The following is an 18,672-nucleotide window of genomic DNA, read 5'->3' on the forward strand; positions in this document are numbered from 1 at the left end:
TTATATGCAAAAATGCCCCGTGTTACAGTAACAGTCAATAATCAAGCAGCACGTCACCAAAGCCTCAAAGAAAAATATAAATAATGCACTAAGCCACATATAGAACGGAACTATGTACCCCCAATGCAATGCTAATGAGCGTTCAAACAGTGGCCAGTGCAATCCATATACCTTTTGCGTGGAAGCGACATCCTCTCTGGATGCACCTTAAATCAATGCAAACATATAAAATTGCACAGACAGGTCCCGCTCACTGCTGCGGGCAAATACCACTACATGTATAACCCACTGTTGTGGGTGGATCTCACCAGAGTCTGACGGTTTTCTCTGCCATAGTGAGTACACTCAATGTAGGGAGGTAATGGTGAGGCCGTGACATAAGACAGCGTCTCCCGACGCGTTTCATCCTACCGGAATCATCAGGGGAGTAGCAGGGTATGACTGAGCCTGTGAAACCCAGTAATAAGCTGGATCTCACAAGCTGAGTCAGTGACTCACTGACAGTCTCATGCACTGCAGTACACGATAACTCCAGTGTAAGAGACCAGTGATCAAAATAAAAAATATACATGGCCCACTGTTGGACTAAGTGAAAAAATAAAAAAAAAACCTTCCCAAAAAAGGCGAACGCAAATCACAAAAAGCCGTTTCGCCACAAAAAAAAACCCCGCAGCGTTTGTGATAAAATATAAATGAACAAAAGTACACGTAATTGGTATTGCCGCATTTGGAATGACATGCTCTATAAAAACCGGCACGTTATTTATTCCGTAAGACGAACACTGTCATAAAAAAAAAAAGAATTAAAAAAATGCCAAAAATCTCACTTTTATATAATTCTAGATGGTGGCCCGATTCTAATGCATCGGGTATTCTAGAATATGTATGTATGTACGTCGCACTTAGCACAGCCCACATAGTATATAGCACAGCCACGTAGTATATAACACAGCCATGTAGTATATAGCAGCCACACAGTATATAGCACAACCAACGTAACAGACAGCCACGTATTATATAGCAGCCACTTAGTATATAGCAGGCACGTAGTATATAACACAGCCCACGTAATATATAGCACAGCCCACGTAATATGTAGCACAGCCCACGTAATATATAGCACAGCCCACGTAATATATAGCACAGCCCACGTAATATATAGCACAGCCTACGTAATATATAGCACAGCCTATGTAAGATATAGCACAGCCTATGTAATATATAACACAGCCCACACAGTATACAACACAGGCCACATAGTAAATAACACAGCCCACGCAGTATATAACACTGCCCACGTAGTATGTAGCAGCCAGGCAGTATATAACACAGCCCACGTAATATATAGCACAGCCCACGTAGTATATAACACAGCCCACGTAGTATATAACACAGGCCACGCAGTATATAACACAGCCCATGCAGTATATAACACAGCCCACGTAGTATATAGCAGTGTGGGCACCATGTCCCTGTTAAAAAAAAAAATAAATTGTTAAATACCCTCCGGTGTCCACCGAAGCTGTCCTGATGCTGCCGCCAGCTTCCATTCCCAGTGATGCATTGCGAAATTACCCAGATGACTTAGCGGTCTCGCGAGACCGCTAAGTCATCTGGGTAATTTTGCAATGCATCAGTGGGAACGGAAGCTGGCGGCAGCATCGCGCACATCGGTGGACGGCGGAAGGTGAGAATAGCACTTTTTTTTAAAATTATTTTTAACATATTTTTTGCCTATGCAGCATCAATAGTAAAAAGTTGGTCCAGGATGGGGTAACACACTGGCACCGACTGGAGGAGAGTGGGGAGGTGCCAATTCGCGGCCGGACTATGCCTGTTGCGGATTGGTCGCAGCCGGCCATGACCAATCAGTGACGCGGGATTTCCGTTGCAGACAAACAGACGGAAGTACCCCTTAGATGATTATATAGATAGATGGATTCACGAAAATGTACGTAAAAAGTGATCAAAAAGTCATATGTAAAAAAATAATGGTAATATTGAAAACGTCAAACTGTTCCACAAAAAACAAGCCCAAATATGACTCATTCAGCAAAAAAATTCAAAAGCTTCAGCTCTCAAAATAGGACAAAGCAAAAACAAATTCATTTTTGTAAAATATTGTTTTTTAGTGTGTAAAAATAGCAAAGCGTAAAAAACAATATAAATCTGGCATTGCTGTAATCATACCGACCCGCCGAACAAATCAGACACAAGAATCCGATCTGGAAGCGATCAAAAAATGTTACCGATAAAATCCCTAATTTATCCGGCAAAAAAACAGCCCCCACTCAGGTCCGTCATCTGTCACTGGAACTATAGGAGGTCCTACTTTATTGCTAGAAAAAAAAAGACTCTGGAAAAGCAACATGGCTCCTAACCCCTCAAATAAAATCCAGTGAATTCTGCGCTCCCAAATCCAAATGCCCCTCTCCATCTGAGCCCCATTGTGCCTAAACCGCAATAAGCAGCCACATGTTTTGCATTATTGTTGCGGAGAGAAAGCACTTAGTTTACGGTGTGCGCATCGCCAGAAACACAAGCTAGGCACAATGTATGGAGGCTCTACACTGTATGGGAGCACAATGTATGGAAACTAAACAGGCAGATTTGCAATTCTCCAGAAAAAAAGCCTAATCAGTGCAGCAGTAGTTGAATTCACAATGGGATCAATTTTGAGGTTTTTCTGCTGTTCTGGCACATTCGGGGCTCCGCAAATGTCGCCTGCAAACTATGCTAGCAAAATCTGGGCTCCAAAAGCCAAATGGCGCTCCTACCTTCTCAGGCCCGATGTGTGGCTTAACAGTCATTTCTGACGACATGTGGGGCAGCACCGTGTTTAGGAGAAATTGTGCAATAAATTGTGGGGTCTGGCTTCACCTACTAACCCTATTTGTACCTGACAAATTTGCAGAATGTACAAAAATTAAATTTTTACCACCAAATTGTCATATTTCCACATCTCAATGTTTAAAATTTCTGTGAGGCACCTATGAGTTCAAAATACTCACTACACCACTAGTTGAATTCCTTAGGAAGAGAAGTTTCTAATATGGGGTCACCTGGGGGAGGGGTTTTGCCACTTCAGGGGCTCAGCTAATGGAGCCCACAATCTATTCAAATAAAATATGCGATCCAAAAGCCAAGAAGCACTACTTCCCATCCAATCCCTGCCGTGTGCTCAAACAGTAGTGTACAACCACATATGGGGTAAAGCCACATTTGGGAAAAATTGCATAGCAAATTGTGGGGGTACAAATTCTCCCATTACCCCTCGTGTAAATTATAAATTTGGTGCTAAAACAAGAAAGATATATATCTTGGTACTTGGTGCTAAAACAACGCAGGTATGCAGCGTCTTACCCGCAGCGTTTACGGACAATGGGAACATACCCTGAAGGGTACAGTTTTTTGAATGGTGTCACTTTTGGGTATTTTCTGTCACATAGGGCCCCCAAAGTCACTTCAAATGTGATATGGTCTTTAAAAAAAATGTTGGAAAATGAGAAATTGCTGATCAACTTTTAACCCTTATAACTTCTTAACAAAAAAAATAAGATTAATAAATGACGCAGATGTAAAGTAGACATGTTATTTATTAATTTTGCGTAATACAACTATCTGGTTTAAGGGCATAAGAATTACAAGTTTGAAAATTGCGAAATTTTTGAAGCTTTTGCCAAATTTCCGATATTTTCACAAATAAATACAAGTCATATCGAACAAATTTTACCACTATCACGAAGTACAATATGTCAAAAGAAAGCATTCTCAGAATCAGTGAGATCCATTAAAGCGTTGCAGAGTTACAGTACTATCACATAAAGTGACACTGGTCAGATATCAAAAATTTGTCCTGGTCATTAAGGCCAAAATTGGCTCAGTCACTAAGAGGTTCATTGTTTGTGACTTCTCTATAATGAGTCCCGGTGGTGGTTCACAACTTCGGCGGCTGCTCATGCAGCTGTTCAGTCTGTAATTATGGATTAAAACATCACTGCAGAGTCGGATACAGACTGCCTGGATGTTTAAAAAGTCTATAGGTGGTCCAGAAGAAGATATCTTATATTCATAAGCTACTACCATGGACCTTAAAAATAGTTGTTTTAGGACATTACGGTCCCCAGCATCTTACACACACGTGCAGCTGGCTTGTCTGAGTGTGTGTATTCTTAAAAGGCATTGAAAAACATTTTGCCTAATTCTTTTCCTGACATCATCTCTTGGGGGAGAGTTGAGAGGCCATCAAACACATTAGGTGATCGTCCAGTTCCAACAAAATCGGAGGGTTTGCGTGCCATTATTCTAACGTGTATGGGAGCCTCAATGGTCTGGGAAAGCCAATAGACAGTGGAGGTTTGTGAGAACATTGGGAAAAAGCTAAAATATCTTCCAACTGAAATTACGTTTCTTTGACCAACCTCAGAGGATAAACTTAGAGCTTACAACATAGCCCAAAATGACGGATTATTTTTTTCTACTAGTAAATGGACCCATTTACATATATAAAAAAAATTGCAAAAAAAAAATAAAAAAAATCAGCAGCAGTTACCAGTTTCATAGCTGATTACCTCTCTCAGACCCCACAACAGAACTGTGAAAGGTTAGGTACACCTAATCAAACAACTCATTTGTGATAGCCAATACAGGAATTACCTACCATTCACCAAAGCAGTGTTAATGCCTCGTCCAACATTGTTCTTCACACCACTCATCAAACTACAGAAAGAAAGAAAATCTGCATAAGGTTACATCCACAAAAACTTATTTCACATGAATGTTTTTCCACAAGGACCAAAAATCAAATGGAAAAATAACAAAAAGAAAGCTTTGTTTTTTTTTAGATAAAATACAGACTACTTTTCATCTGATCATGTGAACTTAGCGTAAGAAGAGGCAGCAAAATATTATTGTGTTAACGTTTTCCTTCACGGCATGGGCTCACATAAGTCTTTACAGTCAAGGAGGTATGAAGAAGAATGACTACATTTACACATAGAATGAATCACAGCGCTGTTACAGTAGGCAGTAATGGAAAACTGTTCTTACACAACATCTTCCACACAGATCTTGGGCCCAACAACATTAGCTGCTCCACTTGAAATCTTGAAGGCAAAGTGCTTCTCCGGGCAAATCTTTGAAATGCCACACCTGTATCTTGGCGCTTTGGTTGCTGCATGGAAAATTCATGGGTTAATTTGCTATATGTTAAAGTCACTGGACATGAAAAGTATTAAATGGAGCAGATTGATCAATTTTCTGATTGGTTACTCATGAAGATGATGATGGTGGTAGATGAGAAAAACTAATGGCTTATTTTTGTGAAAAAACTATAAAGAGATTGTATAACTATTAGACAGTGAAAAAGTTGTAAATTTAGGCTAGTGTGTTTTCTCCGGTCTCTCAACAGAGTTGATTTGGGATGCTATTGTGATGAAGTATACATATTATTTGTACTTAAAAGAAAAAAAAAAGAATGTGTAGATGCAAACGCACCAGCTGCGGTCACCAACACCAGCACAGACATCACCAATTCCAGTATGGAACTAGCACTATTTTAAATCACTCATGAGTATTTTTATGCATGAAACTAAACTCTCTGCCCTTCCATATTGGAACTGCCAAAAGCTTCCAGACTACTGTAGCCAACACATATAGTCAAGGGCACAGCCCGCCAAAGCGTGCCTACGTGGGCGACATCTCTTGTACTGCACAATGGTCCCGTTGTTCTTGTGGTCTACTCCTAAGACAGCAGCACTGTTAACTTTTTAGTAAGGACCACACAAAACACTCCAAAGTCAGGCGAGTCTGGACCCAAAGCCCATGTTTCAGAGCAGCAACCACTGAAGTTTTAGTTTGCGATGTTTGAGGGAACTGGTGTCTTTCTAATAGGGGTTTTTGTGTTGCTCTTTTTTACTAGCGCTAAGGGAGAGGGAGAAATAGATTTGTAGGAGAGGTGCAGTCACGTGCTGCTCTACTCTCCTCTACTAATGAGGACCATATTAATTTGGTCACAGACAAGGGTTTCTCTACTTCATTTTTGCTCTTCTTATTCACCGCAAGCAACGTGAGAGTACTAGAATATGAAGCACGGAAGCATTGTGCCAAGCTCAGACCGAAGTTCCATGATGGTTTTTGTCACAGTTGTATGCCAACCTATTCTTGATTTCATCTGTGGCATAATTATTGGATGTGTCCAATGAAGACATAACATAGGATTAAGGTAATAATGAAGAAAACATCAATACTGTACAATTTTTAGACTGTACAAAAATTATACTATATGTTGCACCAGATTTATCCTTGGTTCATGCCATTTTATAAATCTAGTTTTTAGACAGTCTATTCTAAGCTGTCGGTGCCCATTAGTTGGTCAACTGTGTGTCAGAGATGTTCACCACATTTTTGGCACTCTTTTGCGCATTGTGTTGCCACAGTTAGGCCACCGTTTTTTTCCAGGAAGCCATGACTGATTCAACTGAGCCAAGTCTCCAAAAAAATCTAAAAAACCATAGATAAATATGGTGCAAGTCCTGAAGGTTTTCTTTTGTGGTGGAGGTGATGGGAGTGGAAGAGGGGAGATCAAATTCCGCTAGAATTATGGAACATTAGGCTTTTAGTTTGATAATTATGGTTTGGTGGTCTTTCCTAACATACTAGTAAATGCATCTCTCAGCAAAGGGTCCTTTGTAAAGGTACCGTCACACTCAGCAACTTTGCAAAGAGAACGATAACAATCCGTGACGTTGCAGCGTCCTGGATGGCGATCTCGTTGTGTTTGACATGCAGCAGCGATCTGGATCCCGCTGTGATATCGCTGGTCGGAGCTAGAAGTCCAGAACTTTATTTGGTCGTCAGGTCAGCGTGTATCGTCATGTTTGACATCAAAAGCAATGACGCCAGCAACGAGCATAGGGCCCCTAGATGTGTGTCGGATCGGTACACTCCGGCCGTTTTACATGGAGCTAACAACCAGCAAGAACGAGAAGTGAGTCGCCGTTACGTCACTGGATCGCTCCTGCATCGTTCTGGAGTTGCTGTGTTTGACGTCTCTACAGCGACCTAAACAGCGACGCTCCAGCGATCTAGTTTAGGTCGGCTCGTTGTCTATATCGCTGCAGCGTCGCTGAGTGTCACGGTACCTTAAGACTTGAAGATAAAATCCAATGTAAATGTGTACTTACTAGGATGTGCAACAATGTCCAGCTGTGATCTGGCTAAAAGAAGGGGACAACACAAAAACAACTGTCACTAGAGCAAGCAAATACAAGGAAATCAAGATACGTGGCAACGCGCCTGTAGAGCATTATTTCTATTCAGTATGAAGATGGCCATAGAAATGAGCGTAATGCAGACAGCTCCTGCCAATATCTGCAGGATCCGCTGAGAACGTGTACAATTTATATAGGAGCTTCATGACTGCGGGGAATTCTTCTATTGTCTAGCAGCTGCTTGTAGCCTATTAAAATTAACATGCAGGTACCGCTATAGTTTCACCAAGCGTGTTTATGGGAAGTTTGGCAATTTTCTCTCATTGCCTGCAATGAAAGAAATAAAAATCCCGCTGCATGAAAATGCTAATCATACATTAGAATCAAAATTACATTAAGACCGCTTTCACACTTGCATTTAATCATTCAGTTTGCCTGTTCTGCTTTTAGGAACAAAAATAATTAATGTCCAAAACAGATTTGTTGAATAACAAACAGAATCTGTCAGCATGTTTTTCCTACTTCATCTGAAAGCAGCATAATGTAGGCAAAGGAAGCTGAATCCAACGATGTATCACTAAGATTACTGGGTGCAGCTGTACTGAGACAGTCAGAGCTTGTAGCTTTAGAGTGAAGCAGAGCTGAGAAAGCTAACCCCGCCCCCACCAGAGCTAAGAAAGCTAACCCCGCCCCAGCAGAGCTGAGAAAGAAAACTCCACCCCCACCAGAGCTGAGAAAGCTAACCCCGCCCCCAACAGAGCTAAGAAAGAAAACTCCACCCCCACCAGAGCTGAGAAAGCTAACCCCGCACCCACCAGACTCTCTGTGTACAATGTCCATAGACAGTGAGGTGATTATCACAGGGGGAGGGGCCTCGCTAGACTAGTCTAGTACAGCAATGTTAATCTGTTAGTGATAAATCCTTCAGTCAGTAAACAGTATGCACTCTGACAAGTGACACATGACTGAATTCTGTGGTTCAGCCTCTATCTCTTGCTGTATTCAGTTTACATACCAAAAACCTCCTGACACATTCACTTTAAGAAAATGTAAGTATAAGGATCTCACTTTTTTAGTATGAGATCTGTCTCGAGTTCTGTTAAGTGTCTTGTTTTTAAAACAGAAGAAAAAGCACATGATGCAGAACTTTTTCTTCCATTCTAAAACTGGACACAACAGAACACAAACTGACTCCATCATCAATGTGGGTCATTTGCTTTGTACAATGGATGCATTTTTGACATTAATATAATTTTTCTGCCCCTTAAACAGAAGAAACGAACTGTGAAAAGGCAAGTGTGAATGTAGCCTCAAAGGGAACCTGTCAGCAGGATCGTGCACAGTAACCTACACACAGTGTCAGGTCGGCACCGTTATACGGATTAAAATTATGCCTTGGTTGCTGAAATCCGTCTTGTGGTTGTTGTTTAATCTGTACTTTCAGTTTTCAGATGGGGAGATTCTCATTCTCCGGGGCGGCCTGTGGGGGGGGGGGGGGGGGTTTGGGGCAGTGACCTGTGTCGATCCGATGGCCGCTGCAGCGCAGGTGGCGCCATCTTGCTATGACTAAGTTCACATTTGCGTATGTTGTCTGCAGCGTATCGTCTGCATGCGGCAAAGTATGCCAAAACACATGCTTACACCTGCGCATCATCTTGCGCATGACGCAAACCAAAATGCTGCGAATGCATGCGTTTAAAAGTGTTTTGGCATGTGCTTGCGTTCTTTATGCGCATGATGGGGCGGTCACATAATTCTCTGAACATGTGCAGTCTAAAGTATGCATGCGCATCGAACGCATGAGTATGCAAGTTCTTGCGTACCAATGCACTCCCACAGACAGTAATGCGTTTTGTGGATGCAATCATCCGCAATTTGACGCTTCAAAAAAAATGCAACATTTGTTCACCGGACCCCACCGCACATCGTGAAGTGACGCATGCATACGCATCCGCAGGCTAAAGCATGCAAAAACATGTCACTGCATAATGATAAAGATACGTATGCATGACGCATGCGGATCGTGCACTGCGCACACAAACGCAAGTGTGAACCCGGCCTAAGAAAAAAAAACTGTCTCCACTAATATGGCGCCAGCCGCACCTTTGCAGTAGAATCTAGCGGCGATTCCAATTATGCTATTGCTCAGCCGCTGCCAGCGCTATCTTAGTGGAGACAATTATCTCTCTAGCAAGATGGCGACGTCGGCGCTGTAGCACCTATCCGTTCGCCATTTTAAGGCTGTTCGCAAAGCCGGTGCCATTTTGAGGCAGAATATTTTTTTTTTTATGAATTTATTTATACTAGCACATAATATAATTAAATGCACATTATACATGCAATTATTCTGCCAGTCTGAAGCTGCCAGTCCTGCATGCTGAAGGTGAATATATATATATATATATTATATATATATATATATATATATATATATATATATATATATATATATATATATATATACTGTATATCAGTTACCTGTCAGCAGTCTGCATTGTGTATGAATACCTAATCAGGGAACCACACGAGATCCCGCCACCACAGGCCGGCCCGGGGCACGGGCATATCATTAACTGAAAATAAAGATTAAACAACCACAAAACGGATTTCATCACCCAGGTATCATTTTCATCAGCATAACAACGCCAACCTGACACTGTCTGCAGGTTACTGTGCACAATCCTGCTGACAGGTTCCCGTTAAAGATTAAGCATTAAAAAATACACTAAACTGACATGAAAAGTAAAAAAAAAAAAACAAAAAAAACAGCAAGTCACTTAAAAACCTGTAAATAAATAGCTGCCAATGCTTTTAGCAATTTTCTGATGTTTCATATAAGATGCTTGTACAAAGATAACCATGGAAATCTAATATATTCAATAAATACATTCTTAAAAAGTTTTTCCAATGTACAATTAAAGAAGCACTCCTCCTCCCATCAAAGTTTTCATCCTCTCAATATATTGCAGTCATCATATTATATGGCACTGTGTGCTTACAATTGCTATTTTGACTTTCTACCCAGTTAGACCTAATGGAAAAGAGAAGAACTATGACACCACGTGATTAATAACGGACTAGCTGAATCCTTCTGAGCTCTATGTAAAAACAGGGGGTCAATTGTTCCTGCATAAGTCAAAGTCTGGGCTGGGTCAGAAGGTGAAGAGAGGAATCATTCATGCAGGGAAAAGAGACTTCCTATTTCTACACAGAGCAGACAAAAAGAGAAGAATTCGCTGGGAAGAAAGGTAAAATGAGCAATTGTAAGTACACAGTGCGGTATAATATGATGATTGCAATATATTAAGAGTATAAAAAACCTGATGAGAGGGCTTCTTTAAATCAGGTGAGTAAATGAGTACAGTTAGGACATGCTGCACAGGATATACAGGCACTATGGCACAAAAACAACGGAGCTTAAAGTTAAAATCTAAGCATGTTACTAGGAAATGGTACAATCTAAACTACACCTACATACAAGAAGTAGAAGTTTACTCAATCCCCCATAGTTATCTCATAAAACGTGACAGTTAAGCCTTTATTATTTCTAATTTCCTCGTAGAGTCACATTCTTAATTGTGCTCTCTGGTCATATGATGTCAGCTGTGATGATAGAATAGGCCATCACTATAAGATCGGTGGGGGTTCGACATCCCATGATCAGCAGTTATTAGCTCCAGAGGCGGCCAGATGTAAAGAAATGGACCAGACGAGCACAGCGCCACTCAACGTGTACGTTTTCCGTTGCTGCGCGAGAGCAGATCTGCAGTACCCTGCAGAGGCTGCTACACACTGAGTGCCATGTGCCTGCATCCATCAGCCACCAGAGCTAGTAACAGCTGACTGGTGGAGGGCCAGGTTGAAGATCCTCACCATCATATGGCTGGAGAACCCCTTCAGGAAATATACAGTATAGTCAGTAGACAGTTCCTGCACATTCACTAGAGAGAGAGTAGATGTCAGCGGTAAAAGAAACAGTCGGAGTCAGGAATAAAACGGATGTCAGAAACACACCAGACATGCAGCCGATGAGCCCAGTGGAGCTGTTACTTACCCAAAAATTTTCCTAAATTTGAATCCATCTTTATTTCAAATACTTGAGTTATGATGTAAAAGGTTAATAAAAACGCTGCTACGGCCACAATGTATTTCACTGCACCTAAAGGGAATAGAAAACAACAAGTCTGATGTGAGATAACCCAACAGTACCAATTTACAGGGAGGACACCATGACGTCTGTCTGAATTCTTACCATGAGACAACCATAGACTGGTGTCCGAATAACTGATGGATGCTGACTGTGTAAGTGTATGCTAATAAAAATACTATTTGTGCAGTACAATGGCGTAGGACACACGCTTTACTAATCACGGCCAGCAGAGGGCACTGCTGTGATCTTCTTACTATAGAAGAATAGACCAGTAATACGTTTTATCACATGTAAATCCGATGTGAACGAACCATTCATGTTGCAGCGAGAGAAAAAAAACAATTCTGGTGTTCTGATTTTTTTTTTCTTATAACCCAATTTATCTAAATGATTAATTTTATATTTTGATAGATTGAACGCAGTGATACCAAGTATGTTTAATTTAGGTTTTATATCAGTGACCTGTCATTCACACAGGATGAATAAGGGACAAGAGCACCAAGATAAGACCCTGCCCACAGCCCTCACCTCGCAGAAAAAAAGATATCATTACATGAAAACTACAAAAATTCCTTCAATGTGTTATTGTAAAGGGAATCTGTCAGGGGGATTGTGCACAGTAACCTAGACAAAGTGTCAGGTCGGCACCGTTATGCTGATTACAATGATACCTGGGTTGATAAAATCTGTCTTGTGGTTGTTGTTTAATCCTTATTTTCAGTTAATGATATTCTCATGCTCCGGGGCAGCCTATTGGGGGTCTTCATGTGGTGCTCTGATTAGGTATTCATCAGTATGGCTTCTGACAGGTCACTGATCCCTCGGTGAGCCCCCCTAATTCACACATTGTATGTATGTATGTATGTATGTATGTATGTATATATATATCTTGGGGGGGGGAAACCCTTCTGCAGGCAGACGCCGGCGGGTGCAGCCCGCTCACATATGTAATGTATTTATAATTAATTTCTTTGCTCTCCTGATATTCCTTAAAAAAAAAAACCCACGTTTGAAAATAGCGCTGGCCACGCCTGCACAGTAGCGACTATTGATAACCCGATAGCTGCTGCTGTGCAGGCGGCACCATCTTGGAGGAGGAATTTCTTTTTTTCTCTAGCAAGATGGCGCCACTGGTGTCTGCGCAGTAAGCGCCATTTTCAAACTTTTTTTTTTTTAGGAATATCAGAAGAACAGCAAAGAAATTAATTATAAACACATTACATATGCGATTAGGCTGCAGTGCAGGTGCCACCGCCAGTGCCTGCCTGCAGAAGGGTTCCCCCTCCCCCCAAGATATATATAATTCATTATGTTAACTGGGGGGCAGGTCAGTGAGGGATCAGTGACCTGTGAGCAGTCTGCATTATGGATACCAAATCAGACCACCACATGAAGACCCCCCTCACAGGCCCACCCTGGAGAACGGGCATATCAGTAACTCAAAACTGAAAATAAAGATTTAACAACAACCACAAGACGGATTCCTTCGCCCCAGGTATCATTGTAATCAGTATAACAGCGCCGACCTGACACTGTGTAGGTTACCGTGCACAATCCTGCTGACAGAATCTCTTTAATCAGCATCAAAGTCGAAATATGACAATGCCTGTAGTTTAGGTGGCAAAACCCTGCTAACAGGTTCTCTTTAAGGGGTTTCTCTCTCGTTCTGTGTTCAGGAGCACATGCCTCTTCTGCCTGCCGACTTCCTGCTTGTGGGAAGCCAATGCGCCCCTGATGGTTGACCGTTCGGAGCGTCAGCACGGCCTGGCCGACTGCCTGAACTCTGTAGTTTTCCCTCTCAAGCACTGAAGGAGTGCAGTCATACTGAAGATGGCTGAATCTTTAGAGCAGTGCTTGCAAGCTTTATAGTAAGAAGCCTGTTAGCACTGGGCGCCTTGCCTAGGAGACTGGCCACCTCTAAGACGGAAGGGTGGACTGTAGTCCGGGCAACATGTAGTAAGCTATTCAACTGAATATCCCTCTGTTCATGAGAACAGAGAAGATTTTTAATAAGAGGTGAATGGCAAATATTACCGTACATTTTAACAACATAACAATGCATGAAATACTACAGCTGAGTGACATAAGGCTGGTCTTCCATCTTCTGTCACTACTGCACATGATGTTGGATGATCACTGGAGAGGAGCACAACATGCCTACTACCCGAAGCATATCGCTGACATCCATGTAACCAGGCAAAGTAATCTGTGTGGGCAGCAAAATGCTTTCTGTTTATTATGCTCCCCTCTTCAGGAGAGTCTGCTTGCCCTCTACCACTGGTCTCTCTGCAGACTCATTGGTTACAGACGCCATGCTCTGACCCTGACAAAAGAGGAGGAGGCCGGCAGCAGGATGGAGCAGCAGGGCACTGGTAGGAGGAAGCATTTTTTATTTTTCTTACACCACGCTGGGCCAGTTGGTAAAATAAAAAAATGGGGTTGAGCGCAATGTGAGCTAGGCTAAAATGACAAAACAGGTTCTGTATGAAGCTATATCACCTGAAACCAGGCGTGAACATTACACATAACACACAACATGGCAGATCATTTAGCAACACAATGACATAGCTCACAGATCTACTGACCTGACACCCTCATGATTGGCATGGACGGTGTAATGTTCTCTGCACCAGCCTGAAACATAAAAACGAGAAAGATGCTGATGTTAAAAAAAGAAATCTAGAAAACTGATCTTTTCATTTTGTGGAAACGTGCAAAGTAGTTATCAAAGCAAAAGGTGGCTACTTTGAAGAACCTAGAATATAAGACATAATTTCAGTTGTTTCACACTTTTTTGTTAAGTGTATAATTCCACATGTGTTAATTCATAGTTTTGATGCCTTCAGTGTGAATGTACAATTTTCATAGTCATGAAAATACAAAAAAATCTTTAAATGAGAAGGTGTGTCCAAACTTTTGGTCTGTACTGTATGTCATAGCGATCCCCCGCACAGTGGGAAAAAATGAAATGGTGCAGCAGCGAGTTCACCGGGACACATTTCTCACAGTGAGCTGCCATGAACTCACTCCTGAGATTTTTTCTGACACTGGTTTTCAGCCAGAGGGCAAGAGTTTGACATGAACTTAACTAGTGATGAGTAAATATACTCATTACTTGAGATTTCCCGAGCATGCTTGGGGGTCCTCCAAGTATTTTTTTAGTGCTCGGAAACTTTGTTTTCAGCGCCGCAGCTGAATGATTTACATCTGTTAGCCAGCATAAGTACATGTGGGGGTTGCCTGGTTGCTAGGGAATCCCCACATGTAATCAAGCCGGCTAACAGATGTAAATCATTCAGCTGAGGTGAGGAAAACTAAATCTCCGAATACTTACAAATACTCGGAGGACACCAGAGCGTGTTCGGGAAATCTCGAGTAACGAGTATATTCGCTCATCACTAGTCTTAACCCATTCACACTACCCCGCAGCCGGTTTTCACCTTCATGACCAGGCCAAATTTTAGAGTGCTGACCAGCATCACTTGATGTGGTAATAACTCTGGAACGCTTCAAACGAACCAATCGATCCCATAGATTCTTCCGAGATTCTTTTTTCCTGACTTTGTACTTCATGATAGTGGTAACATTTGTACGATATGACTTGCGTTCATTTGTGAAAACAAATCAGAAATGTTGCGAAAACTGTGCAATTTTCAAACTTAATTTTTATGCCCTTAAATCAGAGAGTCATATCACACAAATTAGTTCATAAATAACATTTCCCACATGTCTACTTTACATCAGCGCAATATTTGAAACATAATTTTGCATTTAGGAAGTTAGAAGGGTTAAAATGTGATCATCGATTTCTCATTTTTACAACAAAATTTACAAAACTTTTTATTTTTTTTTAGGGACTACATCACATTTGAAATGATTTTGAAGGGTCTAAATGACAGGAAATACCCAAAAGTGTCACCATTCTAACTGTACCCCCTCAAGGTGCTCAAAACCACATTCAAGAAGTTTATTAACTCATCAGGTGCGTCACAGGAATTAATGGAATGTGGAAGGAAAAAAAAATAGCATTTAATTTTTTTTCGCAAAAATTTTTATTTAGACCTACTTTTTTTTCAAAAAGGTAACAGGAGAAAATGGACCACAAAATTTGCTGTGCAATATATCACAAGTATGTCACTATCCCATATGTGGGAGAAAACTACTGTTTTCGCTCATGGCAGGGCTCAGAAAGGAAGGAGCGCCATTTGACTTTTGAAGGTTAAAATCATTAGCTGATGCCAGGTCAAGTTTGGAGAGCCCCTGATTTGGGTACACAATGCAAATCCCCCACAAGTGACCCTATTTTGGAAACTAGACCCCTGAAGGAATGTATGTATCTAGATGTGTGGTGAGCACCTCAAACCCTCAAGCACGTCACAGAAGTTTATAATGTAGGACAAACGAAAAGAGAAAGGGTAGACTAAAAATAGTATGCACAACCCAAAATATAGAGACAATCGGTAGTACTATAAAGCAAAACACCTTTATTAAACACCTCAAAAAACATGTTAAAAACATTTAAAAACAAATGTACAAATCCCTATACCCATCATATCCCATAATAAATGACAATCCCATAATACAATAGGAAAACAGTAATATCCTACCCTAGATGCACCTAGTCACATATGCTCTCCTGCAAAAATGTGCCTATACAGGCCGCAAAGGACTCGACCACAATATGTCAGTATCCACTGCTAATAACCAAAAAATGAAACATCCATGCAATACATAGTCCTGAGATTGGAATGTGATAGCATGCTATATAACAGCTGTGGATACAACCTGTCCTGCGTCAATTCTGGTATATGGAGATGCAGCAATGTCAAAGGGCACAGAGCACCACAAGGGTTAAATCCACATAGAGCCAGGGAACATAACAGCCCCAAAATGGCCCTGAGGTAGGAGAAGGATAAGGTGGGAGCGCACCTTGATGGTGACTGTGACATTATATATTGGTGCGCCCCTTTCTATCTTTACTCTTGTGCTAGTTGTTGCCCCGTGTCCCGGGGTGTTCTTTGGGAGCAGCACACGCATATTTTTGCGTAATTTTGTATATTATTATTATATATATAATTATTTTTTTTTTTTTTTTTTTTTTTTTTCATATTGGTTTTTGCATACTCGGGTTTAGGGTGATGGACTGGGAGGCTAGGGAGGCGGCCTGGCTAGCCAAACCATCCAATGTGTTTGATCTTTCTGGATCGGTTGCTGTTGAGTCAGAATCAGGTTTTTCCAATGTGTGCTCAGAATTGATGAGGGCACATAAGACAGGGATTAGACTCTGGTGGAACATGAGGAGTCTAGAAGAGTATTTGAAATTAGGTTTGATACCTCGTGGTTTGAGGGTCTCCATATTTCCAGCTTGGGAACCCTCAGGATCATTTAAACAGATTTGGGAACAGGGTCTTACACGCTGTTCAAATATACTTATCAACCTATTATTGGAGCATGACAGAGACCTGTTTACGGCGACCAAGACCTCCATTAAAGAATTGGAAACCAAATTGAACACATTTGAAGGGACACAGGTGCATACCTTCAGGGTGCGCTCCCACCTTATCCTTCTCCTACCTCAGGGCCATTTTGGGGCTGTTATGTTCCCTGGCTCTATGTGGATTTAACCCTTGTGGTGCTCTGTGCCCTTTGACATTGCTGCATCTCCATATACCAGAATTGACGCAGGACAGGTTGTATCCACAGCTGTTATATAGCATGCTATCACATTCCAATCTCAGGACTATGTATTGCATGGATGTTTCATTTTTTGGTTATTAGCAGTGGATACTGACATATTGTGGTCGAATCCTTTGCGGCCTGTATAGGCACATTTTTGCAGGAGAGCATATGTGACTAGGTGCATCTAGGGTAGGATATTACTGTTTTCCTATTGTATTATGGGATTGTCATTTATTATGGGATATGATGGGTATAGGGATTTGTACATTTGTTTTTAAATGTTTTTAACATGTTTTTTGAGGTGTTTAATAAAGGTGTTTTGCTTTATAGTACTACCGATTGTCTCTATATTTTGGGTTGTGCATACTATTTTTAGTCTACCCTTTCTCTTTTCGTTTGTCCTGTTCTATTTATAGACTAAGTATTGCACCCCTTGATGGTGACTGTGACATTATATATTGGTGCGCCCCTTTCTATCTTTACTCTTGTAGAAGTTTATAATGTAGAGCCGTGAAATTTAAAAAAAAAAAAAAAAGAAAAAAAAAATCACATATTTCCTACCAAAATTTTCTTTTAGACCATAATTTTTTTTACTTTCACAAGGGTAACAGGAGTAAATGGAACCTAAAATTTGTTGTACAATTTCTCTTGAGTACGCAGATACCGCATATGTGAGGGAGAACTACTGTTTGGGCACACTGCAGGGCTCACAAAAGGAGTGACGTTTTGGAATGCAGAATTTGACAGAATGGTCTTTGGGTGTCATGTCGTGTTTGGAAAGCTCATGATGTACCTAAACAGTGGAAACCCCACACAAGTGAACCCATTTTGGAAAGTAGACCCCTCAAGGAATGTATCTAGATGTGTGGTGAGTACTAGTGATGAGCGCATATACTTGGTACTCGAGATTTCTTGAGCACGCTCAGGTGTCCTCCGAGTATTTGTAAGTACTCGGAGATTTAGTTTTCAGTGCCACAGCTGAATGATTTACATCTGTTAGCCAGCTTGATTACATGTGGGGATTCCCTAGCAACCAGGCAACCCCCACATGTACTTATGCTGGCTAACAGATGTAAATCATTCAGCTGCGGCAAGAAAAACTAAATCTCCGAGTACTTACAAATACTCGGAGGACACCAGAGCGTGCTCGAGAAATCTCGAGTACCGAGTATATTCGCTCATCACTAGTGAGCACCTTGAACCCCCAGGTGCTTCACAGAAGTTTATAATGTAGAATCGTGAAAATAAATAACATTTTCCCCACAAACATGTTGTTTTAGCTCCAACTTTTGTCTATTTCACAAGGAAAGTAGAAGAAAATGGACCCCAAAATTTGAGTACACAGATACCCAATATGTGGCTGAAAACTACTTTTGAGGCACAGTGCAAAGTTCAGAAGGGAAGAAGCACCATATTGAAGTTTAGATTTTGCTGGACTGGTTTGAGGGTGCCATGTCACATTGGCAGAGCCTCTGAGGTGCGAGAACAGCAGAACCCCCCATAAGTGACCCCATTTTACAAACTACACCTCTTAATGAACTAATCTAGGCATGCATATTGACACCACAGGTGTGTCACAGAATTTTATACCATTGGGAAGTGATAAAAAATTACATTTTTACCACCAACATT

General features: G+C 41.3%; 1 protein-coding gene across 3 annotated transcripts in view; it reads right to left on the reverse strand.

Annotated features, from left to right (window-relative positions):
* Positions 1–18,672, reverse strand: part of FAM3C (FAM3 metabolism regulating signaling molecule C) — a 98,366-nt gene that overhangs the window by 12,319 nt on the left and 67,375 nt on the right. For all 3 annotated transcript variants that reach the window (XM_069764877.1, XM_069764878.1, XM_069764876.1), the window contains 5 exons: positions 13,947–13,995; positions 11,266–11,370; positions 7,185–7,217; positions 5,050–5,173; positions 4,661–4,719 (listed from right to left, as the gene is read on the reverse strand). In XM_069764877.1, the coding sequence (XP_069620978.1) occupies positions 4,661–4,719; positions 5,050–5,173; positions 7,185–7,217; positions 11,266–11,370; positions 13,947–13,968 (343 nt within the window). In that variant the 5' untranslated portion in view covers positions 13,969–13,995. The remainder of the gene's footprint in view (positions 1–4,660; positions 4,720–5,049; positions 5,174–7,184; positions 7,218–11,265; positions 11,371–13,946; positions 13,996–18,672) is intronic.

The sequence above is a fragment of the Ranitomeya imitator genome, chromosome 4, assembly GCF_032444005.1.
Source record: "Ranitomeya imitator isolate aRanImi1 chromosome 4, aRanImi1.pri, whole genome shotgun sequence".
Lineage (NCBI taxonomy): Eukaryota > Metazoa > Chordata > Amphibia > Anura > Dendrobatidae > Ranitomeya > Ranitomeya imitator.